Source organism: Aedes albopictus, chromosome 2 (assembly GCF_035046485.1).
Source record: "Aedes albopictus strain Foshan chromosome 2, AalbF5, whole genome shotgun sequence".
NCBI classification, from domain to species: Eukaryota; Metazoa; Arthropoda; class Insecta; order Diptera; family Culicidae; genus Aedes; species Aedes albopictus.
This window is the reverse complement of record NC_085137.1, coordinates 475,466,225-475,478,895: the sequence shown is the minus strand read 5'-3', so window position 1 is coordinate 475,478,895 and position 12,671 is coordinate 475,466,225. Positions and strand designations below refer to the sequence as shown.

Here is a 12,671-nt window from a genome sequence, read left to right as displayed (position 1 = left end):
TCCATGTACTTAGAAGTTTGTTGAGGCACCAAAAAAAAGAAGAACAACTTGGGAATTTTCATGCTACTGATGCCGCTTCTCGGAGTCCTCCGGTCCGCAAGGGGTCCCAACGCCTGTCGAGCCATAGAAGAGTGCCAGAGAAAGCTGTTCCAAAAATTAGTCTTGCATGATTTAATTTTTGATCAGCTTTCCGCCTTTACAAGAATGCATCACGCTTGCCGCCATCAAAATAACAAGTGTTAAGACCCTTGTCCGGGGTCCGAGAGTGTCCATGACGAATGTTCAAGAGCAGCGTAGCATGAAAATTCCCAACGCTATCCAAAAGCAAGTCTGAACGATACGAAAAAACAACCGGAAGACCCAAGCTTTTTCAAAGTCAGACGAAACGCATAGGCAATAAGATCCCGAGTAAAAATAAAACCAGAACTCACCAATCACCCTCATAGAAAAGGAGTTGAGATTCAATTGTATAGCATTCGCGAGCTAAGAATCGAGCTTTCCACCCACTCACTCACACTTTCGATATCTTTCATTCACTGTCACACTAAACTCAAGTGCAAAAGAAATAATAAAGCAAAACGAAAACGATTCAGTACTTCACGATCCCATAATCAGCACTATGACCTGATGGTAGTAAACGAATCGCACTAATGTTGTAGAGAGGAAATAAAAACAGCTCGATGGGTCTCACTTTTGACTGAGATTACCGCCCACAGTACTCACACTCACGCTCGGAAAACGTTAACGTGAGATTAGGTCAGAATAGCGCGCTCGAGTAACATATCAATGCCATGTATCAGCAACAACAAACTAACAATTGTAACTGTCACCCCTTTTTTCTCACACCTTCTCTTTCTCTGTCACTTTCGAGAACCAACCCGATCAGAAAAAAAATAATGATTTTTTTTCCAAAAAAAAAATCCGCGAAAACACTCACACAAAGCAAGAGAAGTTGGCTCGAACAGACACAGACCCGCAAACACCCAAGAGAAAAATTCGATAAATTCATCTTGAAACTAACTTTGGTTCACGCGAGGGAACCAAAGCAGAACCCCTCCCTCTGCTCTAAAACGCTGAAATGAACCAATGACAACAACAACAACAAAAAAAATGCGCGCCAACATTTCGCTTATTTCGTATAGTTTCGATACCTCACAACCACTCTGTTTCTCTCCCCTTTACTCACACTGTTTGCAACTAAATACATTTTTTTCTGTTCACTTGCTATAAAAGTTTTGAATTTGCTATAAAAAGTGCGACCAAAAATCTTGCCTAAGAGAACCCTCAAAGTAGCACTATTACCGTTAATCCGTTTCTTTTCAGGTATGCAATGAAGTGACATCAAAGATTGAAATCTATTTGCTAACAGTACTATACGAACATCTATACTCGACCACTTCTTAACTCCAACATAACGAATCAAAATATATCAAAGGGCATATAGTTCTTGGAATGTTATACGAAAAAAAAAATAAACACTTGAATCTTCCAGAAAAGTCTAATAAAATATTCATCGCATGAGCAGCCGTTATGCAGTTGGGAACCTCTGGGTTACCAGTTGTCCAGGATAGTCAAATGCTTTTTACGTTTTTTTTCTTTTTTTTTTGTTAAGTTTTTCATCGATTTTTAAAACAACCACAACGTTATTTTTATATCAAAAATAGATTCGTTCATACTTAAATTACAGCGTGTTCAAAAAATTGAAACAAAAGGACATTAGTTCGTGACGTTCTGAAAATTCCATCTGAGAAAAAATATACTTTTATGATAAAAACTGTAAAGCAGTAAAAAATCTCGAATAACATAAGTCCTATACATTTTTCCAATTGTTTATGTTTTAAATGTGTTGTAACCTAAGTATGGTAGGATATAGGAAAAAATATAATACTTAGTTTTTCCATTATATTAAATTGCACGTAAATCTATTTATGATATTAAGAATCTCAGATCTTGTTTCCTTTTGCTTGTTTTTCAAGTCAAAGAAAAATAAAAACTGGAGAAAACATTTTTAGAAGCATTTGACTATGCTGGGCTACTTGGCAGATGTTGAGGGTGGAAGTCAACTTTCTAAAGAAAAATAATTTAAATATCTAAGAATAAAGTTTTCTAGAAAATCTATAATAGGGTCCTAAAATTAAAGACGAAATCCTGCTTTAATTGAATAATACGATCAAGCACGATATTTTAATCGGAACTGTACTTTTCCCTAACTTGAAAAATTAAAGAATGATGAGAAAATCCAAAATAAGTAAAATGGTAAATAGTTCTAGTTTGACATTTGAGGTCGACCTTGACGCGATGGAATTCGACATTTTTCGTACTGGGTTTTGAAAAAGGTTCCTATCTGACATATACGGTTGGAAAAATCACTCAATGTATGAGTTATAAACTAGGGGCGGGACAAAAGATTTAAAAAATTAAAATTATATATTTTTAACCACGGCCAATAAAAACGTCAAAAAAATCAGAAAATACGTACTATCGGATCATGTTTTGTGGTTCAACCTAAAATCTAGATAGGGTTTTAGGAGCCTATTGTATGCCAACTAACATAGATTTGCGATGAATATTACTCACAGTGTATTTTTTTTTTCTAAAAGTCCTTCCAATATCTTCAAACATCTTCGAAGACATCATTTCAATCCAACAAACCGTTTTAGAGTCATAAATTTATGAAGAAAAAAATAGGTTTTACTTATATGACCTTTTTAACCTGTTGTAGCAAAAATAAATCATCCACGAAATCCAGCGCATGAACAAAATCTCATTCAAATTGAAAAATATCGAGTCAATAATGGAAAAACAAAATCGTGTTTTAGGATGAAAATGCTCAATAAAAAAAAGAAAAATTTCATACTTTTGAAGATTTTCTTTAAATATAATTTAGCACTTTCAATAAAGCGAAAACTTTGAGGTTATGTCTCTGGTTTATTTTTCCAGAAACTCAATGAGATTTCTTGCAGTAATTACTCCAAGTGTATTTTCAAATGTGTATTTTCTATTTCGAAAAAAAAATCGAAAGAGTGTATCGGAAAGTAGTTGGAAATGTTCAGAATGCTTTGGATCGAAGCTGAGTTGGTCTTTTCTTGTCGGGTCTTCTATTATATCTTCACAGTTTGAAATTCTGACGATATTTGGAAAATGTTTATTATTATTGAAAATAAGGTTGAATGGAAAGAACGTTACAAAATAAAAATCTACAAAACACGTGAACTTGGAAAGAGTTTTCAGCGATCCAATCACCTGTGACTGTAAATTTAAAACCATTCCAATTACAAGAGTGCGAATTTTATAGAAAACGTGATTTGGAGGTACGGTACAATGAATAAAGCGTTGCTCAAAAATGGCACTTTTGTATTTTCAAGAATTGCTTTAAAATTCAGTGGATTTTTTTTCTTGAAAAAAATTTAAAGATTTACCTATGTATTTTAAAGCGGAATTTCCCAACATTAACGCACATTTTTTGTAATTTAAATTTTTTGTAGGCATGCAAAATTTTTGAACATTCGTTCAATATTCTTGATTCAAATCCCTTTATTTTGAACAAATCAACACTGGTATAGCATGTTCAAGGATTTTTACTGTATCTTTAACAATGAAATTATTTAAAAACTCTTCCGCATGAAATTAAATTTATTTATTTATTTATTTATTTCGTCAAACATACCGTAATACTTTATACAAATACAAAGTCACATTGATTCTATAACTTCACAAAAACCAACTCAAGCGGTGATTTTTTTTTAATATTCTTCTAGAATTAATAACGGATATTACTTTTGCTCCTCCAGAGGCTTTTCTCTTAAAAAACCAAAAGTGTATTTCAAACTTTCGTCTCAAAGCTCCCTTGTATGTAATACAAAATGGATAACGGAAGACTTCCGAATTCATTGAACCGAATACAGTGAAATTTTGAGCATTAGCAACAGGGAAAAAACACGAAAGAAAATTAAATCATGACCAAATTATCCCAAATCTTAACATCGTCAAAAAATCGAGATAGAAATTATAGTGCATTCAAACTCCAATAATTGACTTAAATATTAATATGTTCTGAAGGAAATCAACAAAATAACCAGGAAATAATTGAAAAAAGTTATGGGATGCATATTAAAAATAGACAAAATCGCTGAAAAAATAAAAAATAAATGAAATTGCTACTTTTTTCTTATTAATAATTTCAAGTTAGGTCAAACGTTTTTCAAAGCTCATTATCAATGCCCAAAATTTAATTGCATTCGGTTCAATGAATCCGGAGATATTACAACTCAAAGGCGGGTATCGATTTTTTCTAGAATTTTTCTAACTTCTTGTACAATAGTCCAATCTTATCCAAATTTGTACCACTGATACACAACTAGTTGATAAACTTTTAGTAAAAAAATTAGAATATGTTATGCACTTTTCGAAAAGTTATAGCCAGTTGAACATTTTCTAAAAAAAGTGAAAATTTTGCCTGTCCCGATCATGTTGTCTAGCCCCTGTATATATCTCCTTTTCCAATCTGTTCTCACATAAGAGTAATTGCTCAAATTTAAGAAGATGTGTCTAGAGATAGCTGAAAGAATATTTGAAAACTACTAGCCTTCGTTCGAATGTTCTTATTTCAAAAAAGTTTAATGTAGTATCTCAATTTTACTTGGAGCGAATAATGAAACTGGGAATTTTTTTATTACCGTATGGGTTTGGGCCGAAGGGTCTTAGATTTTCATGAAACTTTTTCCACAGGCCATGAGCCCTATATATGAACAAAAAAAAATGTAAAAATTCAGGGTCGCCTATTTTCCCGGAAAACTCACTTGGAAAGTTTTTGTTTTCCCCTGACACTATTTTGAAAAATCATTACTCAAGAACGAAGCATCGTAGAAACAAAGTTTTTTTTAGAAAATCAAAGCAAATTTGCTCAAAAATCCAAAAAATATGAAGTGGAAAAAGTTTTCACAAAATTTTTCATCGTTGAGAAAATTCATAAAGATAAGCCGGAAAAACTATGCCCGAACTCGCGCCAGATTTTCAAAAACATATTTTTGAAAATGTAATTTCATAAACTTTGATCGCTGAAATTTTTGGAATGCACTTTTTTTAGTTCCTGAGTTATGGCCAATTTTATGAAATGGTGATTTTTAATATATATGCGTACATGGTCATTTTTCACAAAATTGGCCATAACCCAGGAAAGAAAAATAAGTGCTTTCCATAAATTTCAGCGATTGAAGCTTATAGAATAAACTACTCAAAAATAATTTTTTGAGAATTTTCCGCGAATTCGGGCATAGTTTTTTCCGAATTTTCTTAAAGAATTTTCTCAACTGGAAAAATTTCGTGGAAAACTTTTTCCAGTTCATATTTATTTTTATTTCTGAGAAAATCTGCTTTCATTTGCATTAAAAATAACTATGTTTCTACGATGCTTCGTTCTTGAATTATTATTTTTCTAAAGTAAGTGTCAGGGGAAAACAAAAAAATTCCACCTGAGATTTCCAGGAAAATAGGCAACCCTGAGTTTTTCCCATTTTTTTATTCAGGGCTCATGCCTGTGGAAAAAGTTTCATGAAAATCAGGGATCCTTCGGCCCAATTTGTACGATAATAAAAAAAATCCCCGACTATTACCCATCGATAAAAATAATTGCGCTTAACTGAATTTGGGTCCAAACCAACAAAACTAAGCGATGTTTTGACCAAGTTATCATAAAACTAATAAAACATGAATTGTTATCTGTCGTAAGGTCATGGGCTCATCACATAAATCATAAAAAGTTGCCTTTCAAACACAATAAAAATACTAAAATCTTAATCTGCTTGTCTTATATTTTTTGACATAAAATTTTTAAGCAAAAAAAACCTTTTTGAGTCAATCTAGTCTTAATTAAGTCTTGGCTCGTCTTGAGAGACAACAAAATTAAATCAATCTGTAGTTCTATACGACAGCTTCTTTGTTTTACGTTGGGATTTTAAAGCAAATGGGATTTCTTCATTGATTAATGCAACTTAAATCGGATTTTTAATCATTTTCTGTGCTAAAATCCCTTGAGTGGATGACCTATTTTAGCTATTTCAGCAAATATATGTTTTGCGAATTGAATATTTATTGGCTACCTCTAAATATAATATTCTAAGTAATGACTTCTCTCGCAAATTTTTCTTTTTTTTACGTAGTGCCCTAATGGACAAGAAAAGCCATAATTTAGAATAAGTTGATTATAAATTAAAACCTGGTAACGTGGTAATTCAAAATTCATATATCGCACTCAATCTTTGATGGTACTTCGCTGCATCCAGCATTACTACAATCGGATGAATTTATTGAATACAACTTCCAGCTAAAAAAAGCAATCAAAGTAAAAAAAGCAAAGGGAAAGAAGAACACAAACGAAACACTTTATAACCCATTTTCACCAGCACTAAGCTTAACTTTAATGCACCCGAAAAGTAAAATCAAATTCAAAAATAATGGGAAGAAGTCAATCCATTCAAAACACTCCCAAAAACAGATTGCAATCTTCTTTTCCTCCCGTTCTACTCTCTTTCTCCCCAAAAAGTAATTAAAGTACAATCATTTTCTCCTCTTTGACCAACAACATACAAGCACTTTGCTGCAAAAGCGCCCAATTAAAGTAACTTTTTCTCTAGCACAAACAAACACTTTCGTTCATCTTTGATAAGCAGCAAACTAATCAAAAAACACTCTAGTAACAATAGCCTTTAGACAGCAGAGACAGCAAGCTTAGTATTTAAGGAGAACATCAGCTCTCCCTCCTGGGCACCCGCCAACCGACAACACCATTCGTAGACCGCCAGGCAATCGCGTAGAGATAGGAAATATGCGCTGACGAAGCCAAATGTGCAAGCAAGCAAGCCAAGAATAGTGGAAACCATTCCGATAAATGAGAAGTAAAGGGAACCGAATGAGAAATAACCAATAAGCAATACGGCACGTGGTGGTGAACAATAGCGTTACTTTTAGTTGATTTGATGAATTTATCGAATTTCTCATCACTCTCTCATCGTATCAGACATACTGAACTGCAGCACCCCCATCCACCCGTCATCAGCCACTCATCAATCAGGGCCACTTACGTACGAGTTAAGCAAAATGGACCCCTCGCTCCCCCCACGCCTTCGCTGCGGCTAGATTGGGGCTGGTGCAGAGGGGTGGTGAAGAAAAACGAAATTTTCCGGGATTTCGCCTCCCAAGCCATGCCAAAACACCCACATTCGCACGCTATGAACCCGTGTGGGCAGGATCTCGCTCAAAACGGAACCGAAACTTGTGAACCTCCCACTAGGACGGGGGATCGAAGAGTTGTTCGGTTTCTGATTTTGGGCGAGACGGAAATTGCGGAAAATTTCTGCATCCCAGCTAAAACATAGACAGAAACACACACACGCGTGCATCCCATCCCGTTTCATCCATCGCATCGCTCACTCAAGCTCTCTCAGTAGTTAGATCGTTGACTGGAAGAAACCAGAAAAAAAAACAGAACTAACCAAACATACGAAACTGTTTAGTAGAAGCTATTGTGTGAAAACGATCAATCCACTCATCAACCGCTCGAACTCAAACTACCACCTAATACCTATGATAACACTCTATTATGATATCTTATCTTGGTGTAATTGTAATTTGTGTGTGCGTGTGCTTACTGAAACCTAGGTGTTTGTTTGAATCACAATTCTCGTTTTTGGTATTGTTTCGCTGTTGAACTCGACAAGCTTCCATTTCTTGATACTGATCTGAGTTTTCTCTATTCCCCTCCAAACCCATAAAACCCCATAATTCTAACCGACCCTAGAATACGCCACCGTCGGTTATATGGCGAAGCGGATACAGATGCGCAAGCAGCGCTTCATGGCAATCCAGAAGATCGCTGAGCAGAAAAAGCAACAGGCGGCGGACGCCAACCATCCGCCGCCACCGCCACCGGTCAGCGATCACAGCCATGGCCATGGTCACGGGCACAGCCACGGCCACCAGCACACGCCGAAGCAGCAGATGGGCAGCCGTAGCGGTACTATGTCCAATGTGCCCCCCCATAATATCGCGGGATCACGAGGTTGTTCTATTGTAGGTCCACTGTTCCAAGAGGTCCGCTTTAAGGTGCACGACCCGAAGGCGCACTCCAAAGGCGGCACGCTGGAGAACACGATCAACGGGGGACGGGGCGGGGGTGGCCCACCGGGCGGCGGCGGTGGTCCACCCGGCGGCGGAGGCGGCGGCGGCGGGCCGGACGAGGAATCGGGTGCACCGCAGCATCTGATACACCCGGGCAAGGTAGGTCCAAGCGCTGGTACTAACTTTAGAGGGAATCATGGTATAACACTCGCAAATGCGAGATACATGATCAAATTATGCTTTTGGCTCGTGGTAAATCAAAATTTCCTAATCACACAAATAATCCATAAAGGTGTAAGTAAGTGGAAAATTATTTGAGGCATTTGGGGGTAAGTCAAATCGCCTCCTGGCATTTTATGCTTTTGATTGCCATGAAATACCTTGAGACTCCGTCTAACAAACTTCACAGCAATACTGGAAGGAAAAGGAGGCGCGTTGTAGTTATTATGTTGATGCCATATCACGGTGCTCCCCAGACCGTTATTATAAAATAAAAATCTCCATCCAATCGGTGCCCACCGTTCGTTTTCTATGGCTATCCTGCATGTCTGGACAAAATTTGAAAAAAATCGTGGGGCCCATTTTTGAGTTACGCCCTTTTAAAGGGCGTAAAGCCCAATATTCAAAGAAAAAATCGAAATATTTAATACTCAACCATTTTTTAACGATTTTGATGAAATATTTTCTTGAAGAATTGTAATGCATTGAGTATTAGATTTGTATAGCATAGTTTTTGTTGAAATAATTGAAGAAAATATGACGTTTTTGAGAGTTGACATAAATAAAAGTGTATTTATATGAAAATATTTCAATAATATTTGTAACTTCTCAGGTTCAAATACGGTAAGAAAAACGTGAATGTATATAAACAAAAAAATTAAGTAAAAGAAAGGAAAGCTCGTAAAAAGAGAAATTTAGCATAACATGTGAAAAGGGCCTAAGTGCTTTTTGTAAACAAACACGTTTCGATCGCTGTAGGGCCCAACTGTATCCACGAATATCTGCACCCTTTACCGATAGCCCGAAGATTGCACTTTCGGTAATATCATTGGCGTAGCTAGCTTTTTCTTTTTTGTTACTCATTCTCCTAAATAAACATGAGAAAGAGCGGGATGCAAGAGGGGGCCTGTGCTCCCTCTTTCATCCTTCTCTTTCTCGAGGTTGTTTAGGAGAGTGAGTGAGAGAAAACAAAAAGCTAGCTACGCCAATGTGAAACATGTTTTCAAAAAGCACTTAGGCCCTTTTCACATGTTATGCTAGAAACGATATAATGTGTGTTTGAATAAATGGAAGAAGAGCTGTTGTTTTAAGCCCTTTACATACTAGTTTTTATCGCACAAAACAAAAAAAATGAATCAATTCTGTATAAAATCATGAACATTTATAAATTTTTAATAGTTATTTATGTAACGAGTTGCAAAAAGTTGATTTTTTCAGTACGAGTCGTACATTTATCCAACGAGGCTTGCCGAGTTGGATAAATACGAAGAGTGCTGAAAAAATCGAATTTTGCAACGAGTTTCATACAAAATTTTATGCAATGATTTTTTCATAATGCAACCCATTTGAGTTGCATAATGTCCATAATGCAACTCAAATGAGTTGCATTATGAACATTATACAAATATTGTTCATTATGCAACTCATTTCAGTTGCATAATGAACCAGTTCGGAAAAAATGGCTATTATGATACCAAAATGAGTTATATAAAACGTAAATTATGATAGAGAATTGCATAAAAATAATTACATCTTATCAGATATGTATTGTATTTGAAAACCTTGTATTTTGAATAAGAATGTAGTGTATTATAAATAATAATACCTACACTGAATGCCGCTTTACGGTGATAAAGACTACAAAAATGTGTGTAAATTTACTGTTGGAAAACATGATTATCACACCACAAACGCTTCCTGGCAGCGTGTTGTCTTATTTTTTAAAAACTATGTGGACATGAGATGCAATTGAAGAGACTTAGAAAAACGATAATGCCGAGGCAAGGCTGTTTATATCTCATTTTTTTAAAGTAATATCTATATATTTGCGCGATTCATTTCAACTTAGGCGCTGTCCATAATCTACGTAAGGTATCATAGTTCTTATATCCAACCTTGCTATTTTGTTAAAACATAGTCGAGTAGCCTTGAGTTGTTTTCAACAGTGAGCGAAAGTCTCTTTCCACCGCAGCACCTGTGCAACCGCCCGTACGAATAGCGCGCGATTGGGTTCAGCACCGATAGTAAATTTAAACACATTTTTGTGGTCTTTATCACCGTAAAGCGGCATTCAGTGTAGGTATTATTTTTTGTAATACATTACATTCTTATTCAAAATATTACGTTTTCAAATACAATAAATACATATCTGATTAGATGTAATTATCATTAAAATTTTTTTAATCATCACATATTGGTGTTCATGATTTCATACAGAATTGATTAGTTTTTTTGTCTTGTGCGAATAAAACTAGTATGGGCTTAAAACAACAGCTCTTCTTCCATTTATTCAAACACACATAATATAGTTTCTAGCATAACATGTGAAAAGGGCCTGAGTGCTTTTTGTAAACAAACATGTTTCAGAAAGTGCAATCTTCGGGCTATCGGTAAAGGGTGCAGATATTCGTGAGTACAGTTGGGCCCTACAGCGATCGAAACGTGTTTGTTTACAAAAAGCACTTAGGCCCTTTTCACATGTTATGCTAAATTTCTCTTTTTAAGAGCTTTCCTTTCATTTACTTAATTTTTTTTGTTTATATACATTCACGTTTTCTTACCGTATTCGAACCTGAGAAGTTACAAATATTATTGAAATATTTTCATATAAATACACTTTTATTTATGTCAACTCACAAAAACGTCATATTTACTTCAATTATTTCAAGAAAAATCTATGCTAACAAATCAAACTTCCAACAATCGTTATCCCCAAAACAATCGAACTTTTGAACATTTAATATGAAAAATTGTTCAAAAGTTTCCACAAGAAGTTTTACTAGGAATAGCAGAAGTTGATTTCAACATTTTATTAGTTTCAGAATTTTGCCGAAAATTGTTTTGTGAAATCGTCAGATGCTTCCCTAGCAGTTGTGTCAGATCTTTTATAAGTCCACCAATTAATTCTCATGTAAATAAGATACTCTGCTATCAAATTCTCTTGAGAACTTTCACAGAAACGTTATAAGCTTTACTAAAAACTTTCTGTCGTCATGAAGTTCGACTAATTCTTTAAGTTCAAATGTTAATGCAATTTTTTTATTTTTTTTTATTCCTTGTTGGGTATCTAAGTCACTGCGACCAGTTGATAGATCTATTGTGACATATGCCCCATTTTTGTTTAGCTTTGTCAAGTCGACGTATCACCATTGGTATTGGTGATAATCAGACTTTGACCAGAAGCGGTATCCCAACACGGTGCCACACTTCGAATGAATTGAACCACCGTAATTGGGTTTGTTCTCCAAACATCAAAGGGTTCTATTAGCCCTTTGTCGAAGAACCTAATTCTTTTAGTTACAATTGCCGGACAATGGCATAACAAATGTTACAAGTCTTCTATATCTATGCCGCAAAAGCGACATACATCATCTTGAAGTTTTCCAATTAGCTTCAGATGATTCCGGCTCGGACAATGACCTGTTAAGAGGCCGGTTAAAGTACTGAAATCTTTTTTGGAAAGTTCTAGAATTTTGCGAGTGTTTGCAACGTTTGGCTTTATAAAACGCTTAGACTGCCTCGCAATTGTGGTGTTTTCCCATAGGAATTTAATTTTTCCTGTTTCCAAGCTTTAAACTCCATTCTGAGAGAACACCCAGATATGCTACAAAATGGTTCAGGACCTATGAATTGATGAGACGACCCAAGTCTTGCTAGCATATCGGCTTGCTCGTTTCCTTCAATTCCACAATGTCCTGGAACCCAAAACAACTTCACCTCATTTCGGTAAGCTAATTGTTTAAGTGATTGGATACACTCCCAAACATGTTTTGAAGTGCATGATGCTGATTTCAAAGCATTTAGAGCTGCTTGACTATCAGACATTATGCAAATTTTTGAATGCCTGTAATTCCTACGTAAGCAGATATTACAACATTCTAAAATAGCTTGAATTTCAGCTTGAAAAACGGTTGGCCACTTGCCCATAGGTATTGATACGTTAATCCCTGGGCCAGTGACTCCTGCACCAACTTGATGATTTAATTTAGAACCATCAGTGTAAAATACGATCGATCCTGGTTGTAGCTGTGGGCCACCATTTTCCCACATATTTCTCCCAGGATTGATCACTTGGAAAGAACGTTGAAAATTGTATCGTCTGCTCATCCAATCACCATTGCTTGTGACTAACGAGCTGATACTAATGGTTTTCTGAATACTGAGGTGTCCTCTTAGGTCACCTTCAAAGAAGTTTTTAGTTCTTTTTAGCTTCAAAAGACTCTTTGCAGCTTCTAATTGAACAAAGTGATGCAATGGAAGTAGGTATAGTAAAGTGTCTAGCGCTTTAGAAGGAGTACTTCGCATTGCACCAGTAATTGAAAGAGTAGCTATCCTTT

The 12,671-nt window shown here is 35.7% G+C and overlaps 1 protein-coding gene across 1 annotated transcript in view; it reads left to right on the top strand.

Annotated features, from left to right (window-relative positions):
- The window catches only part of LOC109622845 (gamma-aminobutyric acid receptor subunit beta), a gene marked incomplete in the record, with an annotated part of 313,910 nt that overhangs the window by 283,507 nt on the left and 17,732 nt on the right, over nucleotides 1-12,671 (top strand). Inside the window, 2 exon segments of the mRNA XM_062854093.1 lie at nucleotides 7,796-8,011; nucleotides 8,072-8,274. Coding sequence (XP_062710077.1) covers nucleotides 7,796-8,011; nucleotides 8,072-8,274 — 419 coding nt within the window.